General features: G+C 43.9%; 1 protein-coding gene across 1 annotated transcript in view; it reads right to left on the bottom strand.

The window, feature by feature from the left end:
• The window catches only part of SMAP2 (small ArfGAP2), a 41,182-nt gene extending 32,555 nt beyond the window's left edge, over positions 1-8,627 (bottom strand). The window contains exon 1 of the mRNA XM_081143764.1: positions 8,083-8,627. Within this exon, the coding sequence (XP_080999890.1) occupies positions 8,083-8,185 (103 nt within the window). The 5' untranslated portion in view covers positions 8,186-8,627. The remainder of the gene's footprint in view (positions 1-8,082) is intronic.
• Between the last annotated feature and the right edge of the window lie 11,958 nt (positions 8,628-20,585).

The following is a 20,585-nucleotide window of genomic DNA, read 5'->3' as shown; positions in this document are numbered from 1 at the left end:
CAATTACCTTAATTATCAAAGAAAGACTACCCTGCACCATGTTTTAAGGCTGAAATCCTCAAAACGTCTTACGTGTTACTGACAAGTCTTGCAGTTGTAGATAGGACAAGCTTAACGCTTCAGGCTTCCCAGAATAGACAGGGCGGGAACTTATTTTCTGAGTAACCATTGATAACTCACTCCTGGCAGTGACCAACAGTCAAATCAGATTCAACAGAAACCAATTTTCCGAGTCATACATGTTAATTATATAGGCAATGACTGAGTTGTTACATTACTTCCTGATACTAATTATTGTTTCAGCAACAGTTAAGATCCTTTAGAAGCACACAAGGTTGGACCTGCCTGAAAACCCTTCTTATCTCTTGTCCAAAATAACCTAACTATTTACTCATAAGGAGAAAGAATGTATCTTGGAGACTTTAAGTGCTTTTGCCTGTTTCCACTTGGATCTTACCCTTGCTCCCCTCTGTCACAGGGAACTACATCTCCCCTGCCAACCAATTTCTGGGTAAGTTCCATCAATGGTTAGTACTGATAAGGATAAGAAACAGGAGGACAGGGGAAGCCAGGGTAATGCCCTCTCTCTTACTTGGTCTGAGTTCCAGCTGCCACCAGACATCTCTTCTTTCCATGCTCCTAGCTTACACCAGATAGCGCAGGCTTCAGCCTTTGGTGACACCAGCACCTTCTAATTTCCTTAGGGGCAGAGTAGCTCCTAGGTGTTGCTAATCTCTGAGTTGCCTCACCAGCCCATTTACCTTCTCAGCTCTTATATCATCTGTGTAACTTTTTCCATATATTAAATTCCCCCTGCCTGTACTACCTTCAGCGGATTCTGTTTCCCTGATGGGGCCCTGATTTTAAAAAACATTTTAAACTTAGCTTTCCTAAAAAATGAAACATTCAGATAACCTGTAAAAGATTTCTAATAAGAAACAAAGGATTTATGGATGACAAAAATCCATTCATTCATTCAAACAAATATTTACTGAGAGCCTGATCTGTGCTGAGCACTGTTCTGGGTGCTGGGAATATTACAGTGAACAAAACAGGCACAAAACCCCTGCCCTCATGAAGCTTACATGCTAGTAGACGTGTTAACTGTGGCAAATTAAAATTTTAAAAATTTAACCAATATAGGAATATATCTTTAACCAACTGTCTTTAACAATGGAGGAATTTGGCAAAAGTGAATCCACTTTATGGTGTTCTACCCTACACAGACTTGGTTCCTACCTTTTCAATGTGGTAGCTGAACTGTCACATTCCAGAGGCCAAAACAGAACTTCTTCAAAGTTAGTATCTACTTAAAGTGGCCACTTGTTGTTCAAACAGAAGTACAACTGTGATAAGGATTTAAGCAGACACAACAATAAAAGTTAGGCACAGTATGCTTGGAATGTAAAACATAAGTGTGTTTTATGCAGATTCCTGCTTGGCATCTTTTTCACAGAGAGTATCATTCGGAGGAACTGAGATTGAGTCTACTTAATGAGTCATTTTTTTCCTTGTCTATGGCACAGGTAAATTCCACCAACATAACAAGGCCAGCTGCAAAGCACATAATGAGTAAAATGCTGCAGTCACCAATTGCACGACGTTACTTACAAGATGAAATTTTCAGGCAGTAGAATAGAATCAGACACTGACTCATGTGCTGAACAGTTATATAGACAACCGTGCCCAAGAAAGCTGCCACCTACATACCACAATGACATCAGATGAAAAATGCAGAAAGAAAGTAGTTTTGTGATTTATTTGAAAGCAATGGATTTGCTGAAAAGTGTACTGAGAAATCAGGCTGCACTACCTGTTTACATATCGTAAGCACCGAGTAACCATAAGCACTCATCAAATATTCAGTACTCTTAGGCTGCTTGAGTATAAAAGCATGGCCAGCCTCAAAAACCAACATCATAACTCCAGAAATGACATAACATTTACTGCTGACATTTTCATTAGATTTTTCTAAGATAATCTAATGTATTCCTGAAGGTGCACTTCCATGGAGATCTTGCAGGCACAGTACTCAGACCTTTCTTATTACTCAGCAATTAGAAAACATTTTATATCTGCAATACTTATGCTTCCATCTGAGTGGCAGGTAGACTTCCAGTACTATAGGAGTCTAAAGCATATTCAGAATCTCAATACCACACAGCAAGTCCCTTGCCACTCCCCAACATGTAGTCAAAGCATACTAAAGATTCCCCTCACACATACATACACACAATACGACACACCCGGCAGCCTTTACACACCGTCTCTTCTGCCCAGAAGGCAAAGGCCCCTAAATTCACCTGGCAAGGTCATGCTCATCATTCAAGACACAGCCTACATGTCTCTTTGAAGCCACAACTTCCTGAGGCCAGCTCGTCTGCTTTCTTCAATGCTTTCATTTCTCCCTGCACACAATGCCAGAGCGCTAATTACAGCACTGCATCATTTATGTGTTTACACACCTGCTTCCCCATTAGACAGTAGGGTCCTTGAAACCAAAAACCCTACTTTTTAATCTACATGTCCTGGTACAGTGTCTGACACAGGTAGGTGCATAAGAAATATTTACTGAATGAATACATGTAGTGTGGGATTGCAGGCTTGCAAGAGTTCCCCCAAAAGTTACAGCATTTTGTAATCTCTGTCCCACTGCCACAGGATATTTCAAGCACAAAGAGAAAGAATAGGAAAGTATCTCCTAGGGATCAGATTTAACAAGTTGATATTAAAAGACAATCTAATAGGGAATTGGACAAATTACTTTCAGTAAAACTGTGTCAAGCTAACCACAACTGTCAGAATTTGAGTGCATTAGCTGTAAAAACCCAAAAAGTTATTTGATCTGGGCTGGAGAAGGCTGTTGGACTAGAGACGAAAGCAAAACTGTTGTCTAAATCTAATGGAATTTTTTTTAACCTTTCAAGAGGTGCCATAGATACAGCTAAAATAATTAAAAATTGATGGGAAAGTTCATGTTCTAAGGAATGATGTTTAACAAGCAATGATTTAGCTATCAACACAAAACAAATGTAAAGAAAAGCTAAAGATTAATTTACTGGAGTTAAAATTAAGGACTACTATTAGAAAATGTAATACAAAGATTTCCTGGTCTAATCTTTCACTCAAGTTTAAAGAGTCAGAAAACATCCAGAGACCACCCTCAAGGATCCCATAAAGTACATTTGCAAAAGTGCCAGAACCCCCACTTCTTTCCCAGGCAGCTGCCGAACATAGCAGAGGGGCAGGTCCTGGCGCCGCATGGCTGAGGCCATCTCCTGGGCCAGAAGGTGGTGCTTGTGCACTGTGAAAGCATCAACATTTTCAGCAATTTCTACAAAACAAGTCAAAGTGCCTTGGCCTTCCTCCGCAAACAGATGAACGACCCAACCCACAGTCCTTACGACTTCCAAGCCCCCATCTTTTGGAGACCCAGCGAGGCACACTGCCCCACAAGGCCGCCTTGGACCACCTCGAGTTGTTTGATGGGATGGCCCTGTGACAAGAAAAAGTGAATGGTGGTCCCTGTGGCCCTCAGGGTCGTGTGTCTGAAGCAGATAAGGAAGTTGGCCTGCCTAGGGCACCTGGCTCATGAGGTTGGCGGGAAGTACCAGGCAGTCACAGCCACTCTGGAGGGGAAGAGGAAGGACAAGGCCAAGCTCCATTCCCGAAGAAAAAGCAGCTCACGAAGCTATGGAAACAGGCAGAAAAAACGTGAAGAAGACTGACAGATACACAGAGATCCTCAAGACTCATGAACCCCTGTTCTGAGCCCAACAAAATTGTTAATTCCTTAGAAAAGGAAAAAAAAAAAAGCCAGAACTCCCATGTATAGGAAATGGTTTTGGCTTAAAACTAGGGAATTATTGGGTGAGTCATTCTAATTGTGGCTTCCAGGAACTAGAGTATTTAAGTGAATAAAATCAGAATGGGAAATGAATACAATCAAGATAAAATAAATAAGATCAGCAGTGGTAATAATAAATAATGCTTACATCTGTGTAACACTCTTGTCTACAAAGCACTTTTATTTTCAAAGGAGGAACATTAAACTGAGAATGTTAGGTGTCATGCTGAAGGTCACAAAGCTAAAATAAGCAGAGTAAAGGAGTTTTAACTGGATATTTCAACATCAAGTCTACAGCTCCTTCCACTGCTCTGTTTCTTTGCCACCTGTAAGATGGGCATCTTTGTGCTACAGACGGGCCTAGGATGCCTTTAATGAGCTCCGATGTTTCCAAATCACTTAAGTGTATCTTTCAACTTAAACAAGATAACCTAGGTACAGCCTTAGAAAATACCCTGAAAGAATGAAGAAGCCCCTCTGTTGCAAATCTTCACATTCTCCATGTTATACTATTGACTGAGAAATGCAAGGTGTAGCACTGGCCAGGCGGCTCAGTTGGTTAGAGGGTTGGCCCAATAAACAGAGGTTGTGGGTTCGATCTCTGGTCAGGGCACATACAAGAATCAACCAATGAATGCATAAATAAGTGGAACAACAAATCGATGTTTCTCCCCTTCTCTCAAATCAATAAATAAAAAAGACAGTTAAAAAATTTTTAAAGAAAAATGAAAGGTGCCATGAAGTGTGTGTAATATCTACTGTTTGCACAAAAGCACTGCATAGGAATGCATTTAAATGTAGTTGCTTGTCTATGAACAGATTATCTCTTAAAAGCCACATAAGAAATTACCAACAGTGGTTACTTCCAAGAAGAGAAAATGGTGGCTAAGCCATCAGGGACAAGAACACAACTTTTCACTGTACACATTCCCTTTTAAACCTTTTGAATTTTGAACCACATACAAATGCTCTCTTTCAAAACGTAAATTTAAATTTAATATATCATGGGAATTGAACCAGAGGCAATGGTTAGGTGATTCAAGGTGAAACATTTCAGAGATAGGACATAACAGAAGAGAAAAGTAAAAAAGTATTACCAAGTTTCTGTCAGACTCCAGAATTCCATGTGTTGCTTCAATGTCTGAAGTAAATATTCCTCAAGACCATCCAATTTTTCTCGTTTTAGTTCTCTGCTCATTACATAGCTCTCAATTTTTTACAAACCTTGATACTGAGAAAGGAAAGTCCCAATAGCGGACACAAGTATTCAGGTCATCAGAAAGGTAGATCCTTTCATGGTAAATAAGACAGTGTCTAATTTAAACCAGTCTCTGAAGAGGTTGATAAGGAGTTATTTCAGGCACCCTGATAAAACATGGAACTGCAGAGCTAAAGACTAAACCTTGGACCAGTAAGACCCCACCAAGGGGCTATGCAAAAATGGGACACAGCCTCTGCTAGGTAGAGTTACCACTGACATACCAGAAATTTTCAGTATGTTTATCCTCTGTTCTATCACTACTGTGACTTAAATCAGCTGAAAAACTTACCCTAAACATCACAATAACTTGAAGATTTGGGATGGTGAGGAAACCACATCTTTGGGCTTGGAGCAAGTCACAGTACTTTTTTATTTTTTAAGGCAGTGCCGAATCAGCTTCCTCTCCCAAACAGGAATCACTTCCGTGCCTTAGGGGTCCCAGAAACTGGTGAGTCTTATGCTCAAGAGATTTATAAAAAACCAGGACCAACAAACTTATACTACATAAAGAAAATACATAAAGAGAATACATTCTTGTTCTCTACTCTGTTTAAATTATGTATCAAAAGATAGTAACATTCTTAAATAAGTACAAGGTTTTCAAAAGAAGAGTCATTGCCAAAGTGTTATTTTTGGAACATTACAAAATATCTGCTCCTAGATCTGCAGTCCAGGGCTACATCATCTGATTTAACATGAATGGATTAGCAATCACTCATCAGCTCCTGTACCATTGGCTCTCAATTTTCTAAGAAAGGACATGAGACACAGAGATAAATAAACTCAAATCCAAGTCTCATTTTAGCCAACGTTTTTTAAATTCCTTCTCCCATTAAATACATTTTTTACTACAGCTAACAGGCAACTTAATCTATTGATGCAAATGTCTCTTCTTTCCACCATCTGACAGTTTGCACAATCATTATGACAATGAAGATCAGGGGAAAGGAAGAGGAAAATGAGTGAGAGGGGCTGAAAGAATGGAAGGGGTTAGATAATTTACAAACTGGATAAACTGAGGCTTTACGTAACTGAATTGAAAGATAACTGACATCTCAATTTTAATACAATGATCAAGTCTCTGAAGCCACTGAGACAAAATGTAAAACTAATTTGTGAAAAGAAATTGTTTCAGGAACCAGGATTCGACCATCAACGGCAGTTAATAAGGTTTACCAGCCAGCAGTTACTAGTTCTCATTAAGAATTAACCAATGTTTCATTACCTGATCCCCAGTAATGCTTTGATAAAGAGCAATGGAAAATTTGGAGGAAGAACTGATGAATCAGCCTCTCTCTTCCATATGTTACATTTTATTGGAATATGAGTAAGAATTAGAGTGGTATGACAAACGGGGGGGTGGGGGTGGTAATAATCATCAAAATGACATCTGACTCCCCAAATGTAGCATGCTCACTCCAGTGGGTTGCTTCACTGTGACTCAAGCTCTGTCAACCGAGGACATAAAGGAATTTGAGTAAAGCCAAGAGATACACTCCTAAATTTTAAACAGAATCTTCCAATAGATTTAGGACAAGATCTGATGAGAGTCAACTTTAAGAAATTAACCTACTCAACATATATTGATTCTAAAGTACTTTGAAAATGAATTCTTGCTAATGCAAAAATTCAGTAAAGAAGTCTGGTGACCTGCTTTCCTAATGACACATGCCATTTATCTATTGGTAGAGAGCACTAAAATATACTACTAGGTGTCTAGTATCATCTCCCTGTTCTCCTCACATAACCTTATTTTTCTAAAATAAAAGGTAATTAGTGAAAGCATCAATTATGCATATACTTCCGTTCTCAACATTTCAATCTTTCTTGTATACTATATGCCCAAAATGCTATCTGGCAAATCCAAGGCATTATGAACAGAAGTCAATTAACAATAGCTCCCAAAATATAACTATCTTTCTCCCCAACCGAAGAAAAAAATTTTTCCCAACTCTTCCAATTATATTCCAAATAATTCAGGAAGAAAACAAGGAAACAAAATAGTCATGGGTGCTTGTATCTATAAATTTCAAGTACGAACATTTCACTAATAACCATGCTTTCCTATCATCCTGATTTTTAATTCGATCAAACCATGAACCTTTGAGGGCACAGAAAACAAAGACTAAATGACTCTGCCAATGTATAACGATCCTATTTCACCTTTAGAAGGGTAATCACCATGGAAGCAACCAATTCAATGCATCCCTAGCTTCCTTCTCTCCCGTGATTAAACGGACCCTACACTACGGCCACAGTCCGCCAGCTCCTGCCACCACGCGCGCATTAGGCCTCAAGCGCACGCTCCGCCAGGGCCAGGCTGTCTCGAAGTCCGCGCTGTGTCACCGCATAAAGCACTTTCCCGCTGCACAGACCCAGGAAGAAAGCCACCGAAGCCCTGTCAGACCTCAGCAAGCCTGCGGCATGACAGAAGGGGCTGCTAACCAAAGGGCAGGCAGCCACGGCCGCCACCTTTACAGAATCATTTAAGCACTTTTCGTCCCCATCAGCAGCAGCACTTTCTTCCTCCCCCCCCTCCCCCCTCCCTCCCTCCCCCCCTCCCTCCCTCCCCCCCTCCCTCTTCCCCCCTCTCTTTGTCACATTCACACACACACACTGCAGTTCACCCCTGTCTTCGCGAGTGCAAGGCTGTGAGCTCTGGGCTGCCTCTGGAATGACAGCCCAGAGCTCATTCAGAGCCCCGAAATACAGACACACGCACCTGCACACGCCACCTCCACCCCACCTGCACCCCCAACTCTCCCTCTCTCTCCCTCCCTCTCGCCCGCGCCACCTCGCTCCGCACGGCCCCGGCCTGCCGGACCCCTCGCAGGCGCAGCCCCCGGAGGAGCAGCGCGAGGTTACCCTTCAGGACGACTCGGGCGGCTTCAGCTCCGAAACCCCCTCCCCACACAGCCCCTCCCGGGCGCGGCTGGAGGCGGGAGGGCCCCCGCCCGCCGGGGGGATACTCCACCTTTAGACTGGCAGTCGGCGCAGAACTTGTTCTCCTCCTCCAGCAGCAGGTTGGCCAGGACCGCCTGGTACCGATCCACGTCCTTCACCGACTTGCCCGTCATGGCCAGGGTGCCGGCGGGGGCAGAGGGCGACGCGCCCTCCTCGCCCCCAGACACCTTTGCTCTGTCCGGAGGTGAGGACTCCCAGCCCCCCGCCCAGGGGCACTTCCCGAGCGGGGCAGAGCCCTCTCCTCAGACCCCGCGCCCCGGCTCCAGTCAGCCGCGCCCGCCCCCCACTCGGCAGCCCCTCAGTGCGGCGCCCCCTGGCGGGCTCAGGGAAAGGCTCGAGTCCAGAGAAAGCTGCCGAACCAGGGACCCTCGGCCCATGCAAAGGGGGCTCTCAGGACTCCTGGGTGCCGGGCACAGGAACGACCGCCTGGCCTTGCCTGTCTGCGAGCCGTGCGTCCCGGGGCCCGGTTTCCCAGGCAGCTGCCGCCTGCTCCGCCGCCACCTCTGCCGTCTACTTCCGGCAGCTCTTCCTCTCCACCTCCACCCAGCCCAGCCCGCGCATGCGCCACGCCCCCACCACTTCGTACTGGGCTCTTCCCTAGGCTCCGCCTCTCAGGAACCAATCAGAGCAGAAGTGAGGGGCGGGGCTTGAGGTGGGGCAGAGGGAGGAGTGGACACGCCCCCTACATACCCTTGGAAAAGAATGAATGGAACCTGGCAGAAAGGGAGTGGAGGGAGTGGAAGTAAAGGGAAACAGCGATGTGGGGAAGGCCTGGGGGTGGGGTGGATGCGGGGTGGAGGGGATCAATGGGGGAGAAAAGGGGACATTTGTAATACTTTGAACAATAAAGATAAATAAATAAATAAATAAATAAATAAATAAATAAATAAATAAATAAATAAATAAATAAAAACAGCAATGAACATTTACTGAACTCTTACTATGTGCCAGGCACTGTGCTAATCTCTTTACATGAATTATCCTTAACGCAGTGGTACCTCGGTTTTCCAACGTCGTAAACCCCAAAGTCGAACATGCCACATGGCTCCCTCTGAGTGGAAGATCCTGAGGCCTAGCTGTCCGCTGTTGATCCCTCGGTTTTAGAATGTTTCAGAACTCAAATGGTCTTATGGAACAGATTACATTAGAAAACTGAGGTACCACTGTATAACTCTCAAATCATTTCTATGAGTTAAATACTTATCATACTAATGTAACCTAGGGGTTATGGATACCCCAAAGACCTCCCACTTATTCTTTCCTTCAACAGCCAAATAAAAGGGTCCAAGCTTCTAACCCAGGATAAGGGGACATCATATCCTCCTCAAGTTTTCAGAGAATTCTAGTCACCTCTCACTTGGAAAGCCTGCTTCCATGAATTCTGGGTCCCCCTGTTCATTAGCTTTCTTCTTGTGATTACTGCCACCTTTGTTTTATTTGTTTATTTGTTTGTTTGTTGCCTGGTGCTTAGACACTCTCTTCTTTCTTTCCTTAAGTCCTCCCCAAATAGTGCAGTTTTGTGCAGCAGACTTTTACTCAAGGTTATTTGGAGGGACTGGTGTAGAGAGAAGGGGTGATTACAGCATACCACAGAATAGGCAACTACTTAAAAATGATTATTAAACATCACTGTCCAAAGCCACCTATGCTACAGAGAATTTCTCCATGACTGTTCTTTTCTTTAAGGACCCACCTGCCATCTGACAAATGTATTCATTCATTCATTCATTCATTCATTTGGCAAATTGTTATTGAGCAACTTCTAACTATCAGGCACTTACTGGGGGAGAGGAAACAACATGGTCCAATCTGAGGGTTTAAAAGATCACTGGCAGCCCTGGCTGGGTAGCTCAGTTGGTTAGAGCATCATCCCAATACACCAGGGATGTAGGTTCGATCCCTGGCCGGGACACATACAAAAGTCAACCACTGAGTGCATGAATAAGTGGAACAACAAAATGATGTTTCTCTTTCTCTCGCTCTTGCTCTCCCTCTCTTCCTTCCTCTCTCTCTAAATTCAATAAAAGAAAAAAAATAATTGGCTGTCATGAGAAAAATGGATCAGGGACGTCATTAAAACCAGATAGTCAGTTATCTTATCTCTGGTGGAAACCCTCCATCTCTTTACTTTCTCCTGAGACCAGGCTTCCCCCAGAAATTTAATCTCATCAGAGGACAATTAACACTTTCTATTACTTTAGTAATCAAAACAATTTAATTCTTTGTTGAAGCCTCTTCTTTTTTAGCTATGCCTAGGAGGCTTGATTTTAATAAACACACAAGTTCATTAGGGTATTTTTCCTAAACAAAATGTCAGTTCTTTCTCTAGAAGGAATTCCGCCTTCCTCCTAAGTTAATGTTCTCAACCTGCCACCAGTTTGCAATATTTTTTCTTACTTTAACTTACTTAACTTTTCTTGCTTTACACCTATTTTATAAATGAGCAAACTGAGACTTAGAATAATAAAATCCATCTGGTGAATAGTAAAGCTGGGATTTTTAACTTTGGTGTCTGTGATTCCAGTGATTCTAGCCTTAGTGTTGTCAGAGTTTTTGCTTATGCTATCCTTTATAATCCTCAGGAAAAAAACCATCAAGATAGGTATTAGCATAACTATTTTTCTTTTTCTTTTTTAAATATTTTTTATTGATTTCAGAGAGAGGAAGGGAGAGGGAGAGAGAGAAATAGAAACATCAATGATGAGAGTCATTGGTCGGCTGCCTCCTGCATGCCCCCTACTGGGGACCCAGCCTAAAAACCCGGGCGTGTGCCCTGACCTGGGATCAAACGGTGATCATAAATCCACACTCAACCGCTGAGCCACGCGGGCCAGGCTAGCATAACCATTTTTCAAGAAATGATGAAACAGAAGCTCAAGATTACCCAGTTAATTGTGGTAATTGTGCCCTAGTTCAAGTCCTCTTTTTCTTCTTCCTTTCACTATGCGAATAGCCTTCCCGCCTTAGTCTAACCCTAGTTAAATTGATCCTTCCCCCCACTCTTGGGGAGAGCTTTCTAAATGGCAAATCTAACTGAACGACGCCCTCCTTCTTTAAATCCTTTGGTGACTCTCCATCATCTATGACAGTGCTTCTCAAAGTCTGGTGGTTAAGCGCACAGACTGTGGGACCAGAATGACTATTTAAATCCTCACCTTCACTGTGTGACTTTGATCAGGTTGCTTTACCTCTCTGTGCCCCAGTTGTTTCATCTATAAAATGAGGATTGTGATGACATTAAAAGTACCTATTTCATAGGATTGTTGTGAAGCTTAACTGAGATAATGCCTGTAATATATTTATTTATTTATTTTAATATTTTTATTGATTTTTAGAGAGAGAAGAAGGGAGAGGGAGAGCAGAAGAGAAACATTCAATGTGAGAAGGGAACATAGATTGGCTGCCTCCTGCACGCTCCCTACTGGGGACTGAGCCTGCAACCCGACAAGTGCCCTGACCCTGCGGAAGGCACGACCTTTTGGTTCACCTGACGACACCCAAACAACTGAGCCACACCGGCCAGGGCTGCCTGTAATATACTTAGAACAGTTCTTGGCATGTAGTGACTAACAAACAATTAATGCTCTTCACTAAAAATTCCTGGCTTTCTGCCTTCTGGGAACTTGGTAGGATTTTATTTCCTGGCCCTCCTATAGCCAAGTGTGGCCAGTGAGTTTGAGCAGAAAGGATATGTGTGGCCTCCCACCCGAAGCATTTATTTGCTGCCTTGAGACTCCTCTGATTCTTTTTCCCTCTGCGTGCCACCATCAGTGTTTAAGGTGGTGAGTTCGGAATACCATAGACTGGGTGGCTTAAAACAACAGAAATGCGTTCCTCACCGTTCTGGAGACTGAGAACTCCAAGATGAAGACACTGACAGGGAAAGGACACAGAAAAAGAAATCTAAATTCTCATTTTCTATGGGAGGAAGTGAATAAGCGAATCTGCAAAGATAAATGATAGGATGAGCATGTCATTAGGTAAATTTGTAAATTTCAGAAAAAGTAACTAGAAGAGTTGAAAAGAATTGCCTCAGAGAGAGGAAGGGAGAGGGGGAGAGAGAGAAACATCAACGATGAGAGAGAATCATTGACTGGCTGCCTCCTGCACACCCCCTGCTGGGGATTGAGCCCGAAACCCTGGCCTACCGGTTCATGGGTGGACACTCAACCACTGAGCCACACCTGCCAGGTGACACAGTAACTTCTAAAGAGGAATGGTGAGGCCCGAGGAAAGTTTGAGGCCAAAACTGAATTGCTTAAGATAATGAAAGAGAAAGAGAATCTTCCCCAATAGATCTCCCTCTCCAACCTTCTCCTATATAGTATGCATCCTCTCTGCTAAATAAATTTTCAATAAATATTTAAAGAACGCTGGCTTAAGTGGGTGCCAAATTAATGGCCTGCTCAGAACTCTCAAGGGAACATCCAGCGTGTCTCCGCTCACCTACAGGTTGCGGCCTAAGCCTCCCTTTCACTGTTGCAGTCTCTGTACTGAGCACCCAAGAACAAATCTCTGTAGAACGAATAAATAAACAGGGTGGAACAGAAAGGTGGTGTGCCCTGTTCTTTCAGAGGGGTTTAATAGGGAACTCGGAACCTAAAAAAGAGGGCTGTGAAACAAGAGCACATTTGTAACCTGGAATGTTCTGTCTTCACCCAGCTGCTCCCTGCCGGTGGGTCAGCATGACTCAGTGGAAATGTCGTGGCACTGGGATTCAGGAGAACTGATTTCCCAACTGTCAAGGTAAGAAACATTCAAACCTGTAAAGAATTTTTGTGAGTTTATTTGAGCCAAACTGTCAACAACAGCCAGGAAGCAAAATCTCAAAGGATTGAGATAAACTCCAGAGAATGGCAGTTTTGCACCTAATTTTATACATTACAATAGAAAGAGGAGACATAAGTGGGTTACATGAAATCCACTGGTGATAGATTAGGGAGGTGGGGGAAAGCAAAGTGGGGAAACCTTTGGGATTGGGTAAGAAGTAAAATGATTGACGTATATTTCTTTTACATAAGTGGGTATAGGATAGTTAACAGTCAGCAATGAACTCAGTGACAATGAGGGGATTTGTGGCCTCCACTCTGGTGTGATACCTGTATTTTGATGGGTCCAGAAAAAAGAAATTACTTTGATATTCCAAAGGTATGTTATGGTAGATGCAAAAAGAAAATAGACAGGCTTCATTAAGGTAAAGATTGACTTTTGTCAGGGAAGATTCTAGCCTAGGACATGACTACCTGCCATAAACTGCTTTTAGTTAATAAGTTTTCATGTCATACCATCCTTTGTGATTACTTTAGGTCTCTGAGTTTGCAAGGCTGCCATGCAGGCCTCCCCTGAGCTTATCAGGTTAGCATATGGCCCCTTTTCGTCCCCAAAACCTAGTTCTGCTGCTTGTGGTACAGCTTTGGGAAATGCACTGGAAGGAAAGCTAGAGGTGTTTAAGGTATTAGGTCTGTAAAACCCTTGATGTGATTCTGATGAAAATATTTATATTCATAACACAGAGTAAAAATGTCAGTAGATCAAAATGTCTTGTACACCTTCCCTAACAGTGAAAGGAAAGGAAATTACTCGGCTCTTGCATATTTTTGCCCATCACAGTAGCAAACACATAAGAGATGGAAGGTCTGGTGTTGGCGAGGGTGCAGAAAAACAGCCAAACTCATAAGTGGGCGTGTAAGTTGGTTACAAACTTTGTTTCAAGGCATTTTGGGGGTGGTATTTAAAAGTGCATACTACTGGGCCAAGCAACTCCTCTTCTGGGGATGGATCCTGCACAAATAATAGCAGAAACACCTGAAGATGCATACTCGGTGGCCTTGGCCGTGCACTGTGTAATCCTAACATCCTGGGACTCCAAACAGCCCAGTCTCTATGTGCAGTCGGTCACATTGAAGACGTCAGTGCCAGGAGAAAGGAATTCCAACCTCGCATCTCTCAGAGAGATGAGCTGCAGCAGCAGGTCTCGCCTGCTCCCCTGACTCCTCTCCCTGGCCAACCCTCCAAATGGGAGGCTCTCAACCTTCCGTTTCCTTCCCCCTGGGCTCCTGCCTTTCCTGGCTGATCTCTCTGCCGGTTCCTGACTCTGAATCACAAAGCCTGGGAAACAACAGAACTTATCTAGAATGCAAGATAGTGGCAGAGTCAAGTGACAAGCTGAGCAAAACAACCTTGAATTTGGTGGGGGAGAGATCGCTGCTAAGGTTCAGATTAGAGAACATGCATTGGTAGCTGCAAGAAAATTGGAAACAATGTCAATGGCCTTCATTTGTGGGATGTGGCTTTGAAATTACGTTGTTATACACAATAAATACAAGTATTAAAAAGAAGGAAGAAAATCTTTATGTTAGGAAATAAATCCATGATATGTTGGCACGTTGAAGAAAAGCCAATTGTGTGTGTGTGTGTGAGATAGAGAGAGCATTTTAAAGGGGTAGGAGTCTGAATGCTATTTCTATTTTATTACAAACAAGAATAAAAAATAAAATTGTTAACCTTTAGATTTGAGGAGTCTCCTTCCCATCAATGGGACTAACCTGGGGTGTGACAGTTGTGGCTCCAAGTGTCGCCTTTTAAGATGGGAATCAGCTGAAATTTCCAGTCATTAGCAAGGCAGCTAGCTGCCTGGCCCTCAGTGCTGTCCCTTCTGCCACCACCATTCATGGCTCAGCATCACTCCCACTAGCATGATGATTGCCTGGGACACCTCTGCCCAAATCCTGCAGCAAATCCTTCAGTACGAGTTCACAGGGCAAAATGCGTGCGCTGGAAGGAATCATGTCCATCCCTTCTCAAAGTAAACCCTCCCGAAGAGCCTGTTTCATAGTAGATCCTTGCTGGGCACTGAGAACATAGCAGTGAGGCAGACACAGCCCCTGCCCTCGTGGAGGTCACAATGTAGTAGAGGAGACCGAAAAGTCCATAGGCCTTTGTACCAATGCCACATGGTACACCCTGACTTGGGGAAAGGGCTAGAGCATGCCGGAGGGGGGCACATAACCCAGGGAAGGCTTCCAGAGGAGGAAGATGCCCAAGCTAGACCCAAAGAACAAGAGTGAACTCGGTTTCGGACAATGACCTCGATGGCAGCAGGGAAACTAAGGCTGCAAGCAGGTCAGTATGGCCGCGTTGCAGGGTGCTCAAGGCGGGAGGGAGGGGCAAGGCGAGAGAGTGTTCAACAGGTAAGGACAACGGGGTCACAAAAGTTGCTTTATACCAGCCATGGTAGGAATTTGGTTTGCATCCTGAAGTCCATGGGGAGCCATTTAAGAGGAGGTTTCTTTTTTTGGTTTATTTTTAATTGTGATATAATTGACATATAACATTATATTAGATTTGGTGTACAACATAAAGATTTGATATTTGTATGTATTACAAAATGATCACCACAAGTCTAGATAACATCTGCCACCATACATAGTTACAAAAAATATTTTTCTTGTGATAAGAACTTTTAAGATCTACTCTCTTTGCAACTTTCAAATATGCAGCGCAGTATAATTAACTGCAGCCACATACAAACATCCCCATGACTTATTTATTTTATAACTGGAAGTTTGTACTTTTTGACCCCTTTCACCCATTTTGCCCACTCCCCCAAACCCCGGCCTCTGGCAACTACCAATCTTTTCTCTGTATCTATGAACTTGAAAACAGAAGACAGAAGCAGGGGGATAATTGACTAGGGAAGAATGGTCAGAGAAATGTAACTTTTCTGGCTTTGGAGATGGGAGAAAGGGGTCATGAACCAAGAAATGTGGGAAGCCTCTAGAAGATGGAAAAGTCTAGGAAATGGGCTCTCCTCTAAAGCCTCTAGAAGGAACACAAGAGACAAACAAGGGGTTAAAACTGAGACAAAGAGTCAAGTTCAGAGGCAGTTGTAATAATCCAAGCAAAAGAGGACGGCATCCAGAGTCGGCAGGATGGAGAGGCAGGTGGATTAGATAAACATATATGAGGCACAGTGACTGGGACATGTTGATAAAACTTCCAGGGGAGGAGATAGGAAAGAGTCAAGGCTGACACTCATATTTTTGGCTTAAGCAATAAGGCAGAGGGTGGAACCACTGGCTATATAATCAGCACAGGAAGAAGAGCAGGTTTGGGGGCAAACAAATCATTTTATTTTGGACATATCAAGCGTGTGGTGCCTGTGGAGCATCCCAGAGGCAGTTGGATAGTGGGTCTTAGGCTCCGGGGAAAACATGTAGGTGATAGTCAGAGTCATCGGAGAGGGTTAGATCTCCCAGGAAGAACATGGGTAACAAACCAATAAGGACAGCACAGGCCCCTTTGGAGTGGTAACCGTGCGCACAGAAAGAAACCCACAAGGAACATGAGAAGGAACAGCTTAGAGTGTGCAAGGGAACCAGGAGAAAACGGCCCGTGGGAGCCAGCGCTGGGTACTTTATCGGTGTTACATCGGAGCTGAGGAAGAATCAGGTGGAACAAATGGGCAGATGGAGCCGGGATCAGGGCTGGGCAGTTGCGGCGAGTGTGGAGGAGCTCTCTCTGCTCTAGCTCCAGAAGGAAGAGAGGGGCTGGCTTTTCTGCCCAGGCGTGTGAGGGCAGCCAGAGCCCGGGCAGGCAAACCTGCCTAGGACTGGGCTCGGCCTGCCATGGGCGGCTCTTCTCGCTGTGCTATGGTTAAGAGACTCGTGCTCCCCCATCCCCATGTCACCTGCCCTGCCTTCTGAACATTTTCTCTGTTCCCTGCCTTGGCTTACAAGGTTGCTTCTGCCTGAAATACTCAAAGCTGGCTGGGCACTTCCTAAGAGCTCTGTGAAAAGGGGGCTTTTATTCCATCTGTCTGCATGGTGTGCTGCAGGAGAGGACCACTAGGTGGCGCCAGAGAGCCCGACCGCTGCCCATCGGGAGGTGGCCTGTCGCGGGCACAGACTCCGTGGGAAACCGAGGAAAACGGGTGGGCTGCCTTTTCTCCTTGCCCTCTACCTCCACCCCTCCTTCCTATCAGAGCTGGGGAGAGGATCAGGAGATTGGAAGGTTAGAGGTCTATTCTCTAGGATAGAGCCAGCAGAACAACGGCTCTGGCAAGCTGGTGGCGCGGACTGAATTTCAGCCCCACTCCCCCCTCTGCCGTCCGTTTCGTGCAGAGCCCAAAATGCACAACATTATGCTGTGGTCTTAGTGGCAAAGGAAGAAAATGCACATGAGTCAGAAACAGTGGAAATACAGCTGAGTATCCTTGGGGAAATTATTTCATTCCCCTAAGCCTTGGTCTTAGAGGAGATAATCACAGGACCTGCATCACTGAGTGGCTGTGAGGACTTGACAAATGCACAAAACATGGGACTGCAATATGTCATATTGCAAGTGCTCAGTAAGTATTATTATAAATCTAATTGTGATAATATAAATATGTAGATGATAAATATTATTGTTAATAAATGGTAGCTCCTAGCTACTTTTTAAATGATTATGTCATTTAATGATTTCCTCACACTACAAGCCTGACCCATAGGTGTAAGAGCACTGAGTCCATCACTCTGAACTAAACCCTGAGACCCTGCCCCTGAGAGACGGGCAGGATAGGGAGGGTCCTGAGGAAAGTGTCAGCCTACAGATCCAAGGTATGCTGGGGGTTGGTTCAGTGATATGTCACTTGCTCACTCAAGAATCTGTGGACATCTGCAGTTTGGGACAACAGCAATGAATCAGGCAGACTCAGTCTCAGCTTACACATGAAATATCTCTATGATTAAGATTTAAAATGTTATTGAAAGAAAGAAAAGAAATCTTGAGTTAATATGGATGAAAAGGAAATAGAAGGGACATTTCTCTTCCCCTACGTTTTTGTTCTAGTCTGAAGGGAGGATGCTTCTGGGCTCTGCGCATCCTTCAGGAGAGATGGGGCTGGTAGGGTGTGGTGTCAGTCTTCTTTCGGTCCAGAACTTGGCCGCTTGGGCCCTCATTTTCGGGCTTGCTCTTTAAATATATATATATATATATGTTAAATATATATATGTGTGTGTATATATATACATACATACACATATATATATGTAGAGAGAGAGGAGAGAGAGAGGGAAGAGGGAGGGAAAGAGAGACATGAAGGGAGAAGGAGAGAGAGAAACATCCACTGGTTGCCTCCCACATGCATCTCAACTAGGTATCAAACCCGAAATCCTTTGGTGCACAGGACGGCACTTAACCAACTGAGCCACACAGGCCAGAGCCCAGGCTTTGCAGAGGAAATTGCTATGGTAGGTGGAAAGACAAGAGCAGCCATTTGAGTTTTTGTTTTTGTTTTTTGCATCTTTGAGACAATCTTCAGCTTCTCTTCTTTAATAATGTGGTGAATTATAATAAGAGATTTTCTCATTTTATTTATTTAATTTTTTAAACTTATTTTTAGATTGAGAGGAAGGGAAAGGGAGAAACATCCATGCAAAAGGGAAGCATCAACTGGCTGCCTCCTGCAAGCCCCTCTACCAGGGATGGAGCCTGAAACCCAGGCATGTGTCCTGACCGGGAATCGAACCAACAACTTTTCTGTGCATGAGACAGTGCCCAACCAACTGAGCCACACCAGCCAGGGCCAGATTTTCTGATTTTAAAACATCCTACTTTCCTGGTATAAAACCAATTTGGTCATGATTTATCTTTTAATAGATTGATATATTCAATCTGCTAATATGTTAAATAGGATTTTTCCATCTGTATTCACAAGACAGATTGACCTCTAATATTCCTTTCTCTTACTGCCCATCTCTGGTTTGGATATCAAGGTTATATTAGCCCCATAAAATGAGTCTGAGAGTGTTCTTTATTTTTTTATTTTCTAATAACTTTGTAGAAGATTTAAGTTAGAGATTCCTTTAAATTTTTTTTTTTTAATCCTTACCTGAGGACATTTTTTCCATTGCTTTTCAGAGGGAGTGGAGGGGTGAGAGAGAGACAGAGAGAAACATTGATGTGAGAGAGACACATCGATTGGCAGGGATCAAACGTGTAACCGAGGTAGTGCCCTTGGCCGGAATTGAACCCAGTAGCTTTCAGTCTGCAGGCCAATGCTCTAACCACTGACCCAAACCAGCTAGTGCTCCTTTAAGTGTTTGATAGAGCTTGACTTACTGATTTGCAAAAGCTCTTAGTATGTTATCCATATTGATTTTTTTTGTAAAGAGGTTTTTTAAAGTGCTATGAAGTCAAATTTAAACATATTTTCATGGTTTTGTGATTGCTCAGGAAAGTTTTCCCTACCACAGCATTATAAAAAATTTTCCTTTAGGTTTTCATAGTGTGTTATTTTTACATTTCCTCAATTAATTTGTCCAGGGATATATTTTTTGTATGGTAATGTAGAAATCTAACTTAAATTTTTTTTCTGAATATATATACAGGTGCCTCAACATTCATCAACCGGTCTACCCTTTCCTCATATATCTTAAATTTAGCCTTTATCATAAACTAAATATATAGATTTTTATAATAGATTAAATATATGTGATAAATGTGTGTGTTTCTACTCTGTCTGTCTGTTTGTCTCTCTCTCTCTCTGTTCCTGGGCTGATAAAACACTATTTGAATAACTCACTTTGTAGTGTGTTTTGATCTCTGGTAGGGAAAGACCTTTCTCATTCTCTCTCTCTCTCTCTCTCTCTCTCTCTCTCTCTCTCTCTCTCTCTCTCTCTTCAAGATTTCTTGGCTATTTTCATGCCATTTCTCTTCTAGCTTCTCTTCAGAATCAGTTTGTCAACTTTCATGAAAACTGCACTGATACTGTTTGGGATTGCATGGAGTTTATAGATGTGCCTTTGCGACACTGAGGCTTCCTAACCAGGAATGTGAATAGATAATTCTCTAATTACTCAGGTCTCCCTGCTCCTTAAGAGCCGTGTGCAACTGGCTGGAACCTCTAGTCCAGGACTGGTGGGTCTAAAGCCTTCCCTAAGACTTCTTTCTGTCAGTTAGCTCCAGCTTTGAGCTTCACTTTCCACTGAACTGATTCAGGTTGTAAGTCCGAGTGGGATGGGTCCTATTTTCCAAAGAAAGCTGCATCAATGTGTCCCATCCTCCAAGCTCTTCTTGAAATGTCGCACTGACGCTTGTCCATCAAGCGGTGGGATCTCTGTTCCCTCCCTCTGCGCCTCCGCAGACTCGTGATTGCCTAGACCCAAAGAAAGTGGTGACCGATACTGTGTGACTTCTAAGGACAGGTCCTAAGGGGCAGCTCCGTTTCTGTCTGCTGATCTCCGCCTCCCTCCGGGCTGCTCTGCGAGAAGTTCGGCGACCATGCTGATGAGACCCCGTGGAAAGCCCACGACGAGAGAAAGGAGAGGGCTGCCCAGGGAGTTCCAGCTGTTGCAGCCCCAGCTGCCGGAGGCCTCCGAGGGCAGGCAGCAGACGTGTGAGTTGAGAAAGCTTCTAGGTGACACCACCCGCAACCCCAGCCACCGTCGGCCCGCATGCTCCCAACAGGAGGCTGAGGCCGTGGGGCCGGGGCCGGGCCGGGGCGCGCGGGCTGCGGGCCAGCGGGAGGCG

This window comes from Miniopterus schreibersii (genome assembly GCF_964146895.1).
Source record: "Miniopterus schreibersii genome assembly, chromosome: 8".
Taxonomy (NCBI): Eukaryota; Metazoa; Chordata; class Mammalia; order Chiroptera; family Miniopteridae; genus Miniopterus; species Miniopterus schreibersii.
The sequence above is the reverse complement of the archived record's forward strand: the minus strand, read 5'-3'. Positions and strand labels throughout refer to the sequence as shown.